This window comes from Trachypithecus francoisi, unplaced genomic scaffold, assembly GCF_009764315.1.
Source record: "Trachypithecus francoisi isolate TF-2019V2 unplaced genomic scaffold, Tfra_2.0 Lachesis_group0, whole genome shotgun sequence".
NCBI classification, from domain to species: Eukaryota; Metazoa; Chordata; class Mammalia; order Primates; family Cercopithecidae; genus Trachypithecus; species Trachypithecus francoisi.
In genome coordinates this window covers 25,360,099-25,380,452 of record NW_022681453.1, presented here as the reverse complement: position 1 = coordinate 25,380,452, position 20,354 = coordinate 25,360,099, and the positions used below count along the sequence as shown (strand labels likewise).

Below are 20,354 nucleotides of genomic sequence, written 5' to 3'. Positions count from 1 at the left end.
GCTAATTTTTATATTTTTAGTAGAGACAAGGTTTCACCACGTTGGCCAGGCTGGTCTCAAACTGCTGACCTCAGGTGATCCGCCTGCCTCGGCCTCCCAAAATGCTGGGATTACAGGTGTGAGCCACTGTGCCTGGCCAACATTTTTCTGTTTTTAAAGAGAGAGTATTAAACAGATGTCTTTGCTATAGAAAAGAAGAAACTTTGTGTCCTGGAAAGTGGTAAGACCTCTGGGCACTCAAAGTAAAATATTCCAAAGTTCATCTTTGCTCTTTTCTATCTCTACTTTTATGAGGACCTAGACACCACTGAGAATTCTCGTACCTCCATAGAAGAAGCCATTGGCAACCATGATAGCTGCCTTATTTGATCACAACCTTTTAGAAATACATATTTATTTTAAAGTATTTCTAATATCTGAGTTGCTAGATTTCTGAAATGTTATTTGCAGTCTTCTGGTACTAAAATGAACTCACTTATTTAGGTTATATATGTGAGATATAGGACAATAATATTTACTATTCTAGATAAAGTTATTCCCTAAAATATTTTTAGATCTTTATCATTTATCACATTCTGTCAATTTTCACTAGAGTTTTACCATCTCATTCTGGGAATTTTAATTCTGAAGTAATTCAGTTTGCTAAATACTTGCCCATTTGTGTATATAATTAGAAATATAATTTGTATTGTATTTTGATTGATAAACCCCCTTCCTCTATATTCCCTTCTTAGTTAATGATACCATCATTCATCTGGTCATCTAAGCTAGAAATATTGGAATCACATTAACTTTCTCCTCGTCCCCTCAACAGACAAGCACACACACACCCCTGTCTCTGACGGGCCTTATGTTATGTTGCTTTTCTCTGACCTTTTCTTGAAACATCTCTGAAAAGCCTTTATAATAACATTGATAACAGCAATAAGTGAGTAATGGTAGGCAGTTTATGTAATGTCTACTACGTGTCAGGCTCTATTCCAAGAGCTTTGCAGATATTAACGTATTGGATCCTCAGTTGGGCACTATAATTATCCCCATTTTATTGCAGAAGAAACAGGCTCAAAAGGCTAAGTTATATGCGCAAAGTCACATAGCTAAGAAGAGCTGGAATTTGGACCCAGATAATCTGACATCAGAGTTGGGTTCTTAACCCTTCCTCAGTCCTATTCAATCTCATCCAAGTAGATTTGGGCCATTTTCTATTCCCATAGTCACTTGTGCCTGTATCTTTATTTTATTATATTGTAATTGTGTATGTACATACTGGTGTCCCTAGAAGACTAAAGAGAATGTTACTATTTATATTTACAAAAGTAGAGAGAATAATGAATCCACATATACCGGTCTCTAATTCAACACATCAACATTTTGCAATACCTACTTCAATTATCTCTTTCTTGGTTTTCTTCCTGTTTTCCTAAAATATTTGAAAGCAAAACCCAGACATCATGAAATTTCACCTGTAAATACTTGAGTATCTTTTAAAGGGGCATATTAGGTAACCATAATCACATTATCATACCTAATAAAATCAACATTAATTACTATCCTCTTAATCATAAGTTTCTTGAAGGCAGAAATGATTTCATCTCTGTGCTCTGCAGAGCACTCCCTGATATATGTTGGAGTTTAACAAATGTTTGTTTTGATTGAAAAGTTTATTTATTTATTTGAGACGGAGTCTTGCTCTGTTGCCCAAGCTGGAGTGCAGTGGCACGATCTTGGCTCATTGCAACCTCCGCCTCCCGGGTTCAAGCAGTTCTTCTGCCTCAGCCTCCCAAGTACCTGGGATTACAGATGCGTGCCGCCACGCCCAGCTAATTTTTGTATTTTTAGTAGAGATGGGGGTTTCACCATGTTGGCCAGGATGGTCTTGAACTTCTGACCTCGCAGTCCGCCTGCCTCGGCCTTCCAAAGTGCTGGGATTACAGGCGTGAGCCACCGCGCCCGACTGGGAAGTTAAAGTTGTTTAAAACTGTAACATTGGCCGGGCCTGGTGGCTCAAGCCTGTAATCCCAGCACTTTGGGAGGCCGAGATGGATGGATCACAAGGTCAGGAGATCGAGACCATCCTGGCTAACATGGTGAAACCCCGTCTCTACTAAAAAATACAAAAAACTAGCCTGGCGAGGTGGCAGGCGCTGTAGTCCCAGCTACTTGGGAGGCTGAGGCAGGAGAATGGCGTGAACCCGGGAGGCGGAGCTTGCAGTGAGCCGAGATACGGCCACTACACTCCAGCCTGGGCGACAGAGCGAGACTCCGTCTCAAAAAAAAAAAAAACAAAAACAAAAAAACTGTAACATTGATCCCCCAGGAACAATGTTATAAATAACCATCAGGTTCTTGGGTTAACTGACAACTCCCATTTAATCTACAGCAATTATATTAAATAGCACTAAAGTTTAGGCCTGAGCCCTTTGGAGCCTTAAATCCTAAACCATTTTATCTTTGAATATTGAGTCTGAGAAAAACCTGAGTCTAATTTAGCTCAGCCCTGAGTTTTCATGTTCCCACTGTCAATGCAGGCAGGACATAAGGCTCAACAGGATGAGAGTGTTCATTGGTAAAGATTTTTTAGAAGGAAATATGGCAGCATCCACTAAAAAATAATATGCACTTCAAAGAAATTTTTCCATGGATTTCCATGCACCCCTGCATGTGTGCTAACATGTATGTAGAGGATATTCATTGCCAAAATGGTATAGTAAAAAATTGGAGACAACCTATATCCCTCATTATCCAGGGTGTAGATTGATAAGTTGTGGTTCATCCACTTGTAGTGCCAAGCACGTGTTGAAGGGAGAGGAAGAGCTATACATGTTTGTGGTGTGTGTGTGTGTGTGTGTGTGTGTCACACAATGGGAGAGTGGACCACATTGCAGAACAGCACACGTTTGATCCCATGTCGATGAAAACATGTGCATGTGTGCCAGGGCAGGGAACATCACACACCGGGGCCTGTCGGAGGTGGGAGACTGGGAGAGGGTTAGCATTAGGAGAAATACCTAATGTAAATGATGAGTTGATGGGCGCAGCAAACCAACATGGCACATGTATACCTGTGTAACAAACCTGCATGTTGTACACATGTCTCTAGAACTTAAAGTATAATAAAAAAAAATATGTGCATGTGTGCATCCTCCTATTTAAGTCAAAGTATTTTGAAAGGCAGGCAGGAGAAATGCTACATTGTTAGTGGTGATAGCCAGTAAGCTGGGGAGGTAAGATAGGGTAAAAGTGAAGGAGACTATCATATTTTACTCCATGTACTGTTGTACAGAATAAATCTTTTTTAAAATTTACATTTTTTCTCTTTGCTACTTCAATCAGCAGAGAATGAATCTTTTTTTGTTTTGGAGACAGAGTCTCACTGTGTCCCTGTGCTGGAGTGAAGTGGTGTGATCTTGGCCCACTACAACGCCTGCCTCCCTAGGTCAAGCGATTCTCCTGCTGCCTCAGCCTCCCAAGTAGCTGGGACTGCAGGTGCGCACCACCACGCTCAGCTAATTTTTGTATTTTTAGTAGAGACGGGGTTTTACCATGTTGGCCAGGATGGTCTCGATCTCTTGACCTCATGATCCACCCACCTCAGCCTCCCAAAGTGCTGAGATTATAGGTGTGAGCCACCACGCCCGGCCTATAGAATGAATCTTTTCAAAATAAAAATGCATTTGTCTTTTGGTTGACTTCATATCAAATTTTTTAAATCAAGGGCTTGATATGTACAAGACATTATACTGTAAACAATTTTAACTGGTTTGAAAATGAAAAATATAATACTTTACTCTTTTGAGATTTGAGAATAGCAAAGGCTGAAATGCTTTTTAATTGTTATAAACTGGATGTACTCAATAAACTTACTTAACATTTCCTATGTGACAGGCACTGTGCTGGGTGCAGGGGAGATCGAAGACTGTATGAAACAGACCTTGCTCTCCTGAACCTCGTAATCACTGGGAAAGCTCCTGTGTGTCTCTAGTAACAATGGCAGACAAGGGCCATAGAAACCACAGAGTGCCACAAATATGAATTGTTCAACATGACTTGAGATTTTTAGATTTTAAACTTGGATTTTTTTTTTTTTTTGAGATGGCATCTCACTCTTTCGCCCAAGCTGGAGTGCAGTGGCGCTATCTCAGCTCACTGTAACATCTACCGCCTCGGTTCAAGCACTTCTCCTACCTCCCTCCCCAGTAGCTGGGATTACAGGCGCTTACCACCACATCCGGCTAATTTTTGTATTTTTAGTAGAGATGGGGTTTCACCATGTTGGTCAGGCTGGTCTCGAACTCCTGACGTCTTGTGATCCACCTCCCTTGGCCTCCCAAAGTGCTGGAATTACAGGCATAAGCCACCGTGCCTGGCCTTTTTTTTCTTTTTCTTTTTCTTTTTTTTTTTTTTTGACAAGGTCTCCCTCTGTCACCCAAACTGGAGTGCAGTGGCACGATCACAGCTCATTGCAGCCTTAACCTCCTATGCTCAAGCGAACAACCTCAGCCTCCTGAGTATCTGGGATCACAGGCGCATGCTACCACGCCTGGCTAACGGTTTTTCAATTTTTGAAGAGACAAGGTCCCACTGTGTTGCCCAGGCAGGTCTTGAACTCCTGGGTTTAAACAATTCTCCCACCTCGGCTTCCCAAAGTGCTTGGATTATAGGAATGAGCCACAGCACTTGTCCTCAACTCAGATTTTTAAATGAATGCCCTATCTCAATTTTTATTAAATTTTAGTTACAGAATGCCATAATATCTTCTCTTCTATAGATTGCCCTGGAGTGATACACATGTAGTTCACAGAAAACTGGGGTTACTTTACACATTAAAAAACAATGGCAACAATAGTTAAACCCTGTTCAAGTAAACTTAAATAATAAACAATACTAGTACAGTATTTACGTTGCATGTCAGGTTTCATGTCACATCTTGCTCGTCCCATCTGTCCATCCATCCATTTAATTCACTTATTCAACAAATTTTATTGAATGTCTACTTGGGCATTGTTCTAGGAAACACTGAAGGCATTGCAGTAAAAAATAAACTTATATTTTAGAAAACACATTTTTTTTTTTTTTTGAGGCGGAGTCTTGCTCTGTCGCCCAGGCTGGAGTGCAGTGGCCGGATCTCAGCTCACTGCAAGCTCCGCCTCCCGGGTTCCCGCCATTCTCCTGCCTCAGCCTCCCAAGTAGCTGGGACTACAGGCGCCTGCCACCTCGCCCGGCTAGCTTTTTGTATTTTTAGTAGAGACGGGGTTTCACTGTGTTCGCCAGGATGGTCTCGATCTCCTGACCTTGTGATCCGCCCGTCTCGGCCTCCCAAAGTGCTGGGATTACAGGCTTGAGCCACCGCGCCCGGCCAGAAAACACATTTTAACATTAAAAATACTGAAAGTGTGAAATCAGAGCAATTCCGATGCAAAAGTAAGGAAGGGGCAAGGTTCACTGGAGCTTTGCTTATTCCATTTCTTATTACGCTCACAGCATAATACTTGTATGGCTGGTTTACAGAAATCTCTGCCAAAACACCTCAGACCTAGTACATTTTTCCTGATGTTAATGATTTGGATATTAACTGAAATACACAATTTAAAAATAAATATTTATCAAAACATGAATGGACTTTAATGTTCCTAAAACAAGAAAAAACATAAACCTCTCAGTTTTTACTTCACCTTGTATGTATAGATATTTGAAATATAGACTGTCCAATTTTATTCCTAAAACCTCTTCTCTCTAATGTCAATATGTTAGACTTTTCTTTCTCATATCAAAGTGTTGAAAGATAATGAGTATCATATGCAAAGTTTTCACAGTTTTTTTCTTAATTGATTAGTACACTTTGATATTTATACTATGAGATCATTGGTGAAGATGTTACAATGGCCATTAATTGCTGAAGTCAATAAAACAGGATTTAGAGCAGAAAATGCAAGTCAAGGCTCTGCCACTTCCTAGTTAGTGACTTCTGGTATTACAACGGTACTCCCAATTTCTGTTTTCTCAGCTACCAAATGATAAAAGATTTGTGAGAAGATTAAACACAAATATGCTAAAATGCTGGAGAAACAATAAAGCTTGGTAGATATTTTGCATTTGTATTCATTATAACATTGTGCTAAATAAACAGCATTTATTAGAAACCAGCAGAAGATACTATTTTAATGGTGAAATACTTTTCTCATGTCAGAACAAAACAAAGGTGTTTGTTTTTTGTTTTTATCATCACTATTTTCTTCTCTTTCCCTTCCTTTTCTTTTTTTCTTTTTTTTTTTTTTTTTTTTTGAGATGGAGCTTCACTCTTGTTGCCCAGGCTGGAGTGCAATAGTGTGATCTCAGCTCACTGCAACCTCCACCTCCCAGGTTCAAACAATTCTGCTGCCTCAGCCTCCCGAGCAGATGGGAGTACAAGCCCCACCATACCCAGCTAATTTTTTGTATTTTTAGTAGAGACAGGGTTTCACCATGTTGGCCAGGCTGGTCTCGAACTTCTGACATCAGGTGATCCACCCCGCCTCCGCGTCCCACAGTGCTGGGATTACAGGCATGAGCCACCGTGCCCAGCCTATCATCACTATTTTCAATACTATTCTATACTTCTAGACCAGCAGTATCCGGTAAGACTTCTTGCAGTTATGGAAATGTTCTCTGTCTGTGCTCTTCAGTTTGGAGCCACTAGCCATGTGTGTCTGTCCAAGTTTAAATTAAATTAAACTTAATTACATTTGAAATTCAGTTCCTCAGTTGCACTAGCAACATTTCAAGTGCTCATAAGCCACATGTAGCTAGTGGCTACCATATTGGATAGCTCAGATGAAGAACATTTTCATCATCCCAGAAAACTCAATTGGTTTAGAAGTTCTAATCATCCAGAATTACACAATAATGTTGAATAAGAGTGATCACATATTTATCCATCCATCCATTTTATGTTTTATGCATTTTTTTCTTTTTTCTTTTTTTTTTTTAGATACATTCTCACTCTGTCACCTAGGCTGGAGTGCAGTGGCATGATCTCAGCTCACTGCAACCTCACCTCCCCAGTTTAAGCTATTCTCATGCCTCAGCCTCCCAAGTAGCTAGGATTACAGGCGTGTGCTACCACGCCCAGCTGGTTTTTGTAGTTTTAGTAGAGACTGGGCTTCACTGTGTTTGGCCAGGCTGGTCTCGAACTCCTGACCTCCAGTCATCTGCCCGCCTCGGCCTCCCGAAGTGCTGAGATTACAGGCGTGAGCCACCGTGCCTGGCCTACAACTTACTTTAAAATGCATAAAACAAGTCTGGGCTGCAATGAGCTGAGATCGCACCACTGCACTCCAGCCTGGTAAACAGGCTCCATCTCAATCAATCAATCAATAAAGTTGTAGCCATCAATATACTTCCCCCTTAAACTCTTTAGCATACATAACATTGACTAGTTAAGTACTTGTTTATGCTTTTATAGATAAAATTTTACAGTGAACAAATTTTAGAGTACCAATCAATGAGTATTGACAAATGCATATAGCTGTGTAATCCAAATCCTGTCAAAATATAGAACCTTACCCTCACCCCAAAAAGTTTCCTCATTTTTCTTCCCATTTAGTCCCTACCATCACCCCCACCTTCTGAAGAAAGTGAAGAAACAAACAAAAAAACACCTTAATAGAAAAATGAGCTGAGGGAATACACTATTATTTCACAAAAGAAGAAATACACATTGACCAATAAACCTGTAAAGAAATTAATGCCCAACCTTACTTGAAGAAATGTGAAACAAATTATTTTATGTGTCATATTGGCAATAATTTAAAATGTTTATAACAGTGAGTATGGGCCAGGGTGTGGGGAAGGGTGCTGTCATGATGACCCAAAATGCTCTTTAACTTATCCAGAGTATATTTTAATAATTATATACATTTTTAATTTTATGAATTCCATTTAGTTCTTTTTAAAATCTTCCCAGTCATTTCTGATCATTTCTTTTTGCTTGTCCCTATTGATGATTCTAACTTTTAGTTCTTTAAACTTTCACTTGTTAGATATTTCGTATTCTGTTGTTGTTAACTCCCATATCTGAATTTCTTCTAGATCTATATTAGTTACAGTATAGACTTGACTGCTATAACTTACAGACCCCAAATAACAAGACAGACATTTATTCTTTGTCCAAGCAGGTAGTCCAGTACTGATATGGAAAGTCCAGTCCACAATCCACAGGGCTTCAAGTCCTCTCTCTCATTACACTGCTATTCTCAACATTTCATCAGCTCCCACCGTCTTGTCCACAGTCCAGACAGTAGAAAAGAGAAAATGGGAACACAGAGGGGTCACCCCTAACTTTTAATAGCTGGGCCTGAAAGTTAGACATGTTGCTTCCGCTCACATCTCAGAGGTAAGAAGTCACATGACCACACCTATATACAAGGCAGTCTGGGAAATGTCATTATCAACCTTTACCTAAAAACTATATTGTGGCCTGGTGTAGTGGCTCATGCCTGTAATCCTAGCACTTTGGGAGGCTGAGGTGGGTTGGATCACTTGAGGTCAGGAGTTCAAGACCAGCCTGGCCAACATGGTGAAACCACATCTCTACTAAAAATACAAAAAATTAGCCAGGCGGCCGGGCGCGGTGGCTCAAGCCTGTAATCCCAGCACTTTGGGAGGCCGAGGCGGGCGGATCACAAGGTCAGGAGATCGAGACCATCCTGGCTAACACGGTGAAACCCCGTCTCTACTAAAAAAAAAAAAAAAAATACAAAAAACTAGCCGGGCGAGGTGGCGGGCGCCTGTAGTCCCAGCTACTCGGGAGGCTGAGGCAGGAGAATGGCGTGAACCCAGGAGGCGGAGCTTGCAGTGAGCTGAGATCTGGCCAGTGCACTCCAGCTTGGGTGACAGAGCGAGACTCCGTCTCAAAAAAAAAAAAAAAAAAAAAAAAAATTAGCCAGGCATGGTGGCACGCACCTGTAATCCCAGTTACTCAGGAGGTTAAGGCAAGAGAATTGCTTGAACCCAGGAGGTGCAGGTTGCAGTGACCCAAGATCATGTCACTGCACTCCAGCCTAGGCGACAGACTGAAACTCAAAAAAAAATTATATTGCTACTGAGGAAGGATAGAATGGATATTGGTGGACAACTAGCAGTCTCTGGAACAAGCTATAAATCTCATTTCTGCTGGCTTTCCCTCATGAGGTGGCTAGTCTCACATGCTTGATGATCTTTGATTATGAGCTTATGTTTGCTTGCTCTTAATCTGTGGAAATCTTGTGGACCTAAATTAGGGATGCTTTCCTCCAGAGAGGGTTTAGTTTGCCTTTTCTAGGAACCAAGAGGAATCTTCAGCTCTCTCACCTACTGCTAGTCTGAGGATTAATATCTTGGTTTTTGATGCTAAAGTTATTTGCCCTTGGAGGTGATCCCATGTTTACCATTTGGTTGCTGATCACTGTTCACTAAAATACAAAAATTAGCCAGGTGTGATGGCATGCGCCTGTAGTCCCAGCTACTCGGGAGGCTGAGGCAGGAGAATCACTCGAACCTGGGAGGCAGAGTTGCAGTGAGCAGAGGTTGCGCCACTGCACTCCAGCCTGGGTGACAGAGTGAGACTCTGTCTTAAAAATACCAAAAACAAAAAAAAACCAAATGGGCACACTGAGCTTCTGCTCACATCACTTCCCATTGGCCAGTCACACAAACAAGCCCAAAATCAGGAGGTGGGAAGTATACTGTATTCACCATGAAACCACAGCAAGGAGATGGTTGTATAAGATATTATGGGGATTGAAGAATTGGGACCAAGTATTCGATTATTCAATCTCCCATAACCTTCTAAAGAATTGCACTTCTCTCCAAATTTACCCTCTCTCCTCACACTTTTTTCAAATGATCATCTTTTGCTGCTAAACAATTGTCTTTGTTTTCACCACTGTATCCCTCACACCTAGAACAATGCCTAGCAGGTAGTATATGCTTAGTAAATATGTGTTGAATAAGTAACTCCCAACTGATCTCCCTGGTTGCACCCACTTCTCTCTAATCCCTTTCCACAGAGCAGCCAGAGTAAGGTTTAAAAACATAAATTCTATCATTTTGGTCCCAGCTTAAAACCCTACCCTGGCTTCTCTTTGCACCCTCCTTACCATGTCCTTTATAGAGGCCATCCACTATCCAACCTGGCCTGGCACTCCGAGTGCACCTGGTATCACTAACTTCACTCCAGCTACTGCCTTCTTCCTCCTCAAACATTCCAAGTGATTTTCAACTGCAAGACCTTTGTACTTGCCATTCTCTCTCAGCGAAGTGCTTTTTCTCGGGCTCTTGGCATGCTAGCTCATCTTCAGTGAAAATGTCACTTCCTCAGGCCCTCCTCCACCATCAACCACCGACCACTGTACTTTAAGTCACCCTCTGCCATTATGTTGCATCTGCATCACCTTGTTCACTCCTTTCAATGTATTTATCATGCCATGAAATTAGCATATTTTGTTCATCACTGATCTCTAGCACCTATAATAATGTCTGGCACACATTAAGTGCCCTGTAAAAGTCTGTAATCCCACCACTTTAGGAGGCCAAGGCAGGTGGATCACTTGAGGTCAGGAGTTTGAGACCAGCCTGGCCAACATGGTGAAACCCCCGTCTCTACTAAAAATAGAAAAATTAGCCATGCGTGGTGGTGCACGTGTGTAATCCCAGCTACTCGGGAGGCTAAGGCAGGAGAATTGCTTGAACCTAGGAGGTGGAGGTTGCAGTGAGCTGAGATGGTGCCACTGCACTCCAGCCTGGGCAACAGTGAGATTCCGTCTTCAACCAACCAACCAACAAACAAACAAAAATCTGTTGAGTGAGTGTATGAGAAAATGCTTCCCTCACGTTTTTAGATAATTTTTCCTGCCTTTTATTTTCATCTACTCATCCATATACAAAATGATATTATGTAAATCCAAAGAAAATCAATTTAAGCTGAATAAAAATATTGGAACATCTTTGTTAATAAAGAAGAAGTTGAAAACTGGAGTTGCTCTGGCATGTGCTGTGGCATCCTTCTGCCTTGTGCCTCTGAGGCACTCAACTGCGGGGCTCAGGGGCTCAGTGAGGCCTACACTGACATCTATCCCTCCACCTACACTAATTCATCTTACCTGGCTCACTTGTTTCTTTTTCCCATTCTTACCCTGGCTAACATACTAGATAATTTACCTATAATTATTATTTGTTTCCTGTCCCCCACCCTGCACCACTGTGAGCTCTATGAAGGCAAGGTAGTATTTTGTTTTTTTCTGATTCTGAGTAGGTGCTCAACCAATTGGGGAAGGAAATAATGAATGTCTCAAAGGAGAGAAAGAAAGCTGAGAAGGTCCTGTATTCTCTCACTTCCTCCTAGTCGTCCCAGATTAAGATACCCCCCACCTTTGCACAATCTACATCTCAGCACTATATACAAAATCTCCATGAGGTGTAAATGTTCACCAGTTTATTCATCCACAGAATGGTTTTACACGTATATTTATAAATCCATGTGCCTGTTGATGTTTTGCATGTGAGATCCGTTATTTACCTGAGAGTTTTCATCAGGAGGAATTTAGGTCAATATTTGTGAGATCATAATAGGATAAAAGCTGATGAAGATGAGCTCCATCCTATAGAGGCTATTTCCTCTATGAGTGGAGACTATTTTTCCCCTTCCCTAAAGGAAAGACCAGCAGTTGTTTAAATAATGAATAAAGTTAGGCACTTAAATGTATCTTCAGGAAGGTACTGGAAGAACAGGAGGAGCAGAGTACAAGAACTATAAGCATACCTTTGCGGGGGGAACAGCCAGTTCAAAATCTTCCCAATCAGCAGTTATACTTTTCTTTTAATTTCAAGTTTTCTTTGGATTATGAAATTAAAACATTCTGTTCTTGGTTATTTTCACAAGCCTTATCATCTTGAAAGACTCCATCCTCTGCCCATCCTTCAAAAGATCAACAGAGATAAATTTTTCTTTAGAAAGCAAACTATGTTCTTTTCTTTAAAATAACTGTGATAGAGAAAGTATTCACTTTAAGTAGTTATGCTTCTAAGTTGCTTGGAGGTGATTACATATGAACCTTCATATAAACTTGTGTCTCTCTCATTTAAAAGAAAAGAGGAAGGAAAGGAATTACCCATTAATTATTTAAAATAATTGGTGCAACTGTTCCTATGAATTAATCCAGGCACTTGGAAGACAATTACACTCCATGTTAATAACATTGCCAACCTTTTCCACTATGCTGCACTCCAAATACTATTGTGTTTTCATTGACAACATTCCCTATTACATATGCATATGAAAAACAGGCATTTTCATCAGAATTACTGTAATAGCATTAAGAGATTATTATTTTTTCCAATTTCCTTGGAAGAAAATTCACTTAAATTAGATTATTTATTACTCGACTGCTCTCGTATCTTGCCTGTATGTTTAGGTAAGTGGAGCCCATGAAAGTATAAAGTTCAGAATAAAAAGCATGATTTTATACATTAATGATTTCAAATAAAAGAGGAGTGCCACATTTGTGCATCACTTCTTTCGAGAAAGTTAAGTCTGTGTTCTGCTTAGGAGAGATAACACTTTTTGTCCCTGTAGGTGGCCCCCCTGGTGTAGCCATTAGTTGCTAATTACTTGCAAACAAATAAACAATTAACTCCTTAAGCTGCTGGCTGGGCAAGTGTTCATTGACATGCTAAAACTTTCTAAGACAGGATTTTAATTAGTGACGTTCTAAATCCAGCCCCCTTGTCAGCGGAGCTATAAGGTGAACTGCAGGAAGATCCCAGCCCTATACACGTGGGGCAGAGCCAGCAGAGGCCAGAGCTATTGCTCCGTGCAGACCACAAGAGGATGTCTCCCAGCCTTCAGGAAGGCTCTCAGCTCGGGGAAAGCAAACCCTCAACTTGCTCCTTTTCAATTGAGAAAATCTTAGGACTGGACCAGAAGAAAGACTGTGTTCCATTAATGAAACCCCACAGGCCCTGGGCAGACACCTGCAGCTTCTCAGGTATGCCACAGCTTAATTGTTTCAATTCTTTGTTACTTCATTTACTGTGTTTAATTTGCCCTTTATTTCATACTACATAGAGCTAGAGTTTAGGACTTTTATTTTATTTATTATTATTATTTTTTTTTTTTTTCTGAGATGGAGTGTTAGTCTTGTTGTCAAGTCTGGAGTGCAATGGCATGATCTTGGCTCACTGCAGCCTCCACCTCCCGGGTTCAAACGATTCTCCTGCCTCAGCCTCCCGAGTAGCTGGGATTACAGGCATGCGCCACCATGCCCTGCTAAATTTTTGTATTTTTAGTGGGGGGGGGGTTTCACCCTTTTGGTCAGGCTAGTCTTGAACTCCTGACCTCAGGTGATCCACCTGCCTTGGCCTCCCAAAGTATTGGGATTACAGGCATGACGCACCACGCCCAGCCAGAGTCTAAGACTTTAATGCCTCCAGCTGAGTCCTAGGAGAAATGAAAAGAATATCAGCTTTGGATTGAGCGAGGTAGATAAGTTCACTCACAGGAAATACCAAGAACCTGCCTTTACTTCAGAAGATCTCTCCCTGTTTGACACATCAGATATTTGAAATCTCTTTTCACTGAAAAATACATGACATTCAGAGACCAAAGAGGCAGTATTACCAAGACAGGATCTTCATTTTTTATTGGTTTTTGGTTAATGGGGGGCAATTCTCTTGTGAATCCCAGAATTCCACTAGGAAAAGAAAGATGAGTTCCTGAAACTACCTCTATAGAACTTTGTGGAACATAAGATTGACCATCTAAGATAGGGCTTATTTTTCTGTCTTTAGGGAAAGATGGTAACTTATGTCTACATGTCCCAAATCCTCCTGGTGGGATTTCATTCCCCAGCATGGTGGATCACCCAATGCCAGAAGAAAGAGCTTCAAAATATGAAAATTACTTTTCAGCCTCAGAAAGACTGTCTTTGAAAAGAGAGTTGAGTTGGTATAGAGGCCGAAGACCAAGAACTGCTTTTACTCAAAACCAGGTGGGAATTTTTTTCACCCAATAATGATAATACAAAGGCTTTAATTGACACCAAGTTGAGCAAAAGCCCATTCACTTTGGTATCTCAGTTTAGAAGCTTTATTAATGAAACAATAGACTATCATATTTTAACAATTTCCAGGTAATCATTTTTAAAAAGGCATCCAGATTAATTACCAAGATTTAAATGTAGTCATTTTACTCTAGAAATTAAAGCTCATTTTTGGTGACATACTGAATATCAACATTTTTTTTTTCTTATTCTTAGATTGAAGTGTTAGAAAATGTCTTCAGAGTAAACTGCTATCCTGGCATTGATATTAGAGAAGACTTAGCTCGAAAATTGAATCTAGAGGAAGACAGAATCCAGGTAATTTTCAAATTTAGTTGTTATTCATGGTGTTGAAATGTTAAGAATAATAAAATAATGTTTCTGAGACCTATTTTATTTTTCCTTAACTTTAGATTTGGTTTCAAAATCGACGTGCAAAACTGAAAAGGTCCCATAGAGAATCACAGTTTCTAATGGTGAAAAAAAATTTCAACACAAATCTCCTGGAATAGATAGAAAACTAAACAAGTGAAATTATCTTCTAATTGCAGAGCATGAAGAATCGTGGAAATATTAAATGTTAAAATGTGATGTTTTCTTTCCTGCATTTAATCTGAACATTGTCATTTTTTCTGAAAATATATTGATGTAATTACTATTATAGCATGGTACATATTATATTTGGGCACTTTTAGTTATAGTAAAGACCTTTTCTATATATTTTAATAAACATTTTCAGAAAAGTTTGCTATTTTTTAAGTGAGCCAAATTAATCTAATAAATTAGTTTGTTAAAATCAATAGACTCATGACTAAGTGACTCCACAAGCTGGATTCTAATTATAAAGTATTTCAAGTAAAATAATCTGAAGAACAAAAGCGTGAGTTGTTTCCATTAGTTTCCTCCATGCACATTTTGAAACATAATTATGCTTCACTATATTATAGATTATGATTTATTCATGAATCTTCAACTTCTCTTGATTTATAGCATAAAGCAGTGAGAATTTCTTACCATCTATCAAAACAAATTCTTACAGCATGTTAGTTTCAAGGTTTTTTTCCAAGTAAAGTCATTATGCCAAAGTACAAAGATACAAGTATCAGCTAGCATATTTATACCAGTGGTATTGAATTGCACAAAAGAAGTAAGCAGCAAATAAATGCAAAATTTTAAAGTTTTCTAGTTTAATTTTGTACTTTACTTTCATTCATTAGTGATAGTGGTCATCTAGCTTGTATCTATTTCCAGTTTAATGATTTCTAATCAACTACAATATTAAGTTGACTGAGAAGGTAGCATAACTGACCCACCTTTTGTAAGTGCTCTGACATAGTCACTGGAAGTAATCAAGGTACTTTCTAAGTAACAAAAACTATGTGTTTTCATTTCCCATTTTCCCATTTTCCCTGCCAATTAAAGATGTGAATAGGATAAGATATATAACAAGAAGGGGGCCCTCTCCACTGGAAATCTGGGCATTTGTTTTCTAGTTAATGGAAGACTTAAGTGGGTGGGTTTTTTTTTTTTTTTTTTTGAAATGTCAGCTTAAGACTCTGACTTTGTCCACTGAAAGCCAAATTTCAGCTTTGTCCATTTGAATTGAGTTCTCCCTTGCTTCTCTTTTCTTTCTGTCCTCTGTCCTTTCTGATGTCCCAGTGATCAGGGTAGAAGGTTCTCATTGAATTATTGAATCTATAATCATTATATATTTTTATATATGAAAGACTAGAGGGAGTTTGCATATTATTTCTAAGGAAAAGCAGCATGACTCAGATTTTAGAGCTTTTTAAAATTATTTACTGAGAGCACATTTGGGGTAGAGAGCTATGTGTCCCAACAATTGGTCAGCAGTAAGTGTGCTTATTCTATTCCATTGTTGCTGAGATGGAGAGGGAGGAGGAAAAGAAGGGCAACAGGGTAGATAGGAAGAACAGAGGCATTACCTGTTTTCCAAGAAAGACTGGACCATTTTTTCCAATATAAAAAGCTGCTTCCGTTCATATAAAAATTAGAAGCACTATTTATGAAATGTGTTAGTTAAAATTTATCCACAAAGAGTTTTCTTCATTCTCCATTAGGTTTTTATGAAATTATGCTAAATTGAAAGACTGGAAGTTACCAGGAGTAGGCTCTGGGGGAGTGGGTTGGAGGAGAATGTGTCGCATGATGGGTAAGCTTTTATTTTAATTCCAAATTTATTGTCATTCTATATTCTGCAAACAATTTAAGCAGTATAGAAATAGAGTAAAATCCCCCTTGAATCTCATCCTTCAGAGATAACCATCATTAAACACCTTTATAGATCTTTTTGTGTATCATAAAAACATCTTTATATATATACACACACACATATTTGTTGTTTTTGTCGTTATTTTTTAAAATGTGATCACACTTGACATTCTGTTTTGCATCTCTCTGACATCCTGCCATGTCAGAATTATAGCTCTGTCTCCTGAATGTCTGCTTGGTTTAGGATAAGATTCCAAGTTTTGTACACAATAAGAAACTATTCCACATTATTAATGTTAATATTAATATTAAAGTATTTTTGAAGTAGTGCTTTTCATAAATTGAGATTTTTCAAAGAATAATCATAGTTTATCTAGAATTTCTAAAATTAAACCTAATTCCCAAATCCCTGAGGAATGTAAAGATTCTGTGTAAAATGATAGAATCTAGAAAAACATGAAACACTGTCACAGATATCAATCAACAACTAATAATGCACTTAAGTTTTTTTTTTTAATTATAAAAACTGGTCATACCTCTAAAAAGTCTGGTGAGGAGAGAAACATAATAACCCTAGACCATCATTATCTCAGTATTTTCCAATGACAATTTTACATAACTGATTTATGTGGCCCTAAAATTCAATTTTATTTATAATTGAAATAAATTGTGTTTTTAACTGAATTTATATATCTATAACTGAAGCTACATATGTATAACTGAAATCACTTATAATAGAAATGATATATTTATAACTGAAGCATTTCTAAGTCAGAAAAACTAAACAATAATTTATAATATTAAATAAATAACTATAAATGTAATATACCTTTTTTATATTTTTTGATACTAATAACAATATAAGTTCTATTATAACTTTTGTGAAGCAAGTTCATAATGTATAAGAATATTCAAGAAACAGGATAATGTAAAAGATTGCTAGTGTATTTCCCCTAAAATCTTTTTTAAAAACCCAAAGAAAAAGGCTGATCTTGTTAAAAGAAATAATGAATCAGTAACATTTTTGGAATTACAATTGCTAGAAATTTGGAGAGAATATAATGATATTCAAGGGGAAAATTGGACTCAGGAAAAATCAAGCAAAATGAAAACAGAAAGGAAAATCCAAGATAGAATTATCTTTCCCTCAAAACACGTAGGCTCTAATCCACAGCTTATCTCTGTTCCTGGTAATTCTAGGCCTTTGTCTCCATTAATGCTCAAGACAAGGTGAACAGTAGTAACAAATCAAACTAATGCAGTCAGGCTAATACCTGGAGCGTCTCTATTATCTGACAACTGCCTAAATAAGGTTATTTGGTCTCCTGTAATGGCATTTGTCTTTTGTGAAACCAGCCAGACAAAGCCCATCACTAAAGAGTGCTGCTGGAAACAATGGCTGTGTGTGCTGGTGGTCAACTTTTGAGTTAATCAGTGTTAATAGCCGCTTTCACCTCCTGCATCTTATCACACATCACACGAATGGCATAAATCTCGCATTACCGAACCCAGCACACAGCATCAACCTGGGCCTTGTTCCTCCCTCTTGTTCCTCCCAGCAGAGATCTGGGAACTGCTCCATTTTCTCAATATGGAACTCAACTCACAGTCTGACAAAGGGTGACTTGCTATCTCCATTTCACTGAGCCCCATAGGAATAAAACCCCCTCCAAAGTTAGTCTTTGGCTACCTTTCATGGTCATTTTGACTGTCCTGACTCCCGTTGGAACATCGGTCCACGGCACAAGGCAGCTCCTGGTGGCTCTCAACAGTCCACACCCCATTAAACTCACTTCTTCTGTCCATGCTTTAATCTTGGACTTCACAGCCTCCAGAATTGTGAGAAATAAATTTCTGTTGTGTGTATAAGCTGCCCAGTCTGTGGCATTTTTGTTATAGAAGCCCAAATGGACTAAGTGTCCACCATGAGCTATGCAATATGGTTCTTCACATGAATATTCCCATTTAATTTTCACAGTCACTCTGCAAAGTGAATATAAGCAATCCACTTTACAAATAAGAAAACCTAGCATCAGATATTTTTATTATGTTTTTTTCTTTTTTTTTTGAGATGGAGTCTCACTCTGTTGCCCTGGCTGGGGTGCAGTGGCATGATCTCGGCTCACTGCAACCTCTGCCCCCTGGGTTCAAGCGATTCTCCTGCCTTAGCCTCCTGAGTACCTGGGACTACGGGCATGCGCTACCATACCCAGCTAATTTTTGTAGTTTCAGTAGAGACGGGGGTTTCTCCATGTTGGCCAAGCTGGTCTCAAACTCTTGACCTTAAGAGATCTGCCTGCCTCGGCCTCCCAAAGTGCTGGGATTATAGGCATGAGCCACCACGCCGGGCCTTTATTATGATGATTATTATCCCGTTTTACAGATGAGCTGATTGAAGGAAACAGACTAAATGTCTTGATCACGGCCACACAGCTGAAGCAGCTCAGCCAGAATTCAGACCAAGTTCTGCCTGACTCCAGAGTTGCCTCTTCCTCTTCAGCGTTCCAGTAGATGGAGTTACTGGCTGTGATGCTAATACCTAGAAAAATGTACTACATTTTTCTTTTCTTCCTCCCTTTCTTCCTTCCTTCCACTTTTTTTTTTTTTTTTGGCAGGGTTGAGTGGGAGCAGGGGGATGGGATTAAAAGTCTGAGTGTTTGATACCTAAAGTAATCAAATTCTCTTAAGTCCCAACAATTTTTTGGAAATAATCTTTTCTCTATATATAAATGGTATTTTGTCTAGATAGTATGTACATCCTTACCTGTATAAATATTAAACCTCATTACAATTTTTTTTATTTTAAACCTTATTAAGATTTAATAGCAATCACTAGATTTAAGTCCTTTTTCCCTGAAATTGCCATCAGAAATTTGTGGAGGCCAGGCATGGTGGCTCACACCTGTAATCCCAGCATTTTGGGAGGCTGAGGCAGGATGATCGCTTGAGGCCAGAAGTTTGAGATCAGCCTGGGCAACATAGTGAGACCAAGGTCTACAAAAAATTTAAAAATTAGCCAGCCACAGTAGTTCATGCCTGTAATCCCAGCACTTTGGGAGGCTGAGGTGGGCAGATCACTTGAGGTCAGGAGTTTGAGACCAGCCTGGCCAACATGGTGAAACCCCGTGTCTACTAAACATAGAAAAATTAGCTGGGCATGGTGGCAGGTGCCTGTAATCCCAGCTACTTGGGAGGCTGAGGCAGGAGAATCGCTTGAACCCAGGAGGCAGAGATTGCAGTGACCCAAGACCGCCCCCCTATACTCCAGCCTGGGCAACAAAGCGAGACTCCATCTGAAAAAAAAAAAAATAGCTGGGCATGGTGATGTGCACCTGTGGTCCCAGCTACTCAGGAAGCTGAGGTGGGAGGATTGCTTGAACTCAGAAGGTTGAAGCTGTAGTGAGTCATGATCATGCCACTGCACTCCAGCCTGGGTGACAGAGTGAGACCCTTTCTCAAAAAAAAAAAAAAAAAAAAAATTTAGTACAGAAAAATCTCAAATCAGAAATCTAACCTTTTACCTTAAGAACAACAAAAAAGAGAGCAAAATAAATTCAGAATAATCAGAAAGATAAAGATCAGAAAAACCATGGAGAAAAGTCAATGAAACCAAAAACTGGTGCTTTACGAATATTAATAAAATTGATAAACCTTTAGCCAGACTAACAAAGAAAAAAGGAGAAGATATAAGTCACTGACATTAGGAATGAAAGAGGGGCTATAACTACAGACCACATCAACATTAAAAGAAGAATAAGATAATACTTTGAATAACTCTATGCACACATTTGATAGCTTAGAAGAAATAGATCAAATCTACAAACTACTAAAATCCACCCAAGAAGAAACAAATAACCATAATAGTTCTATACTTACTAAAGAAATGTGAAATAATAATTTTAAACCTCTGAAAAGGTAAACTCCAGGCCCAGATGGTTTCACTGGCAAATTCTCTATGTAACATTTAGAGAGGAAGTAACATCAATTCTACACAATCTCTTCCAGAAGATACAAGAAGATCACTTCTGTACTCATGTTATGAGACTTATATTACCCCGATACTAAATT

The 20,354-nt window shown here is 39.2% G+C and overlaps 1 protein-coding gene across 2 annotated transcripts in view; it reads left to right on the top strand.

Annotated features, from left to right (window-relative positions):
* HESX1 (HESX homeobox 1) overlaps positions 1-14,927 on the top strand; it is a 28,509-nt gene extending 13,582 nt beyond the window's left edge. For both annotated transcript variants that reach the window (XM_033210202.1, XM_033210201.1), the window contains exons 3-6: positions 12,735-13,001; positions 13,804-14,003; positions 14,271-14,372; positions 14,468-14,927. In XM_033210202.1, the coding sequence (XP_033066093.1) occupies positions 12,845-13,001; positions 13,804-14,003; positions 14,271-14,372; positions 14,468-14,566 (558 nt within the window). In that variant the 5' untranslated portion in view covers positions 12,735-12,844 and the 3' untranslated portion in view covers positions 14,567-14,927. The remainder of the gene's footprint in view (positions 1-12,734; positions 13,002-13,803; positions 14,004-14,270; positions 14,373-14,467) is intronic.
* Positions 14,928-20,354: the final 5,427 nt, after the last annotated feature.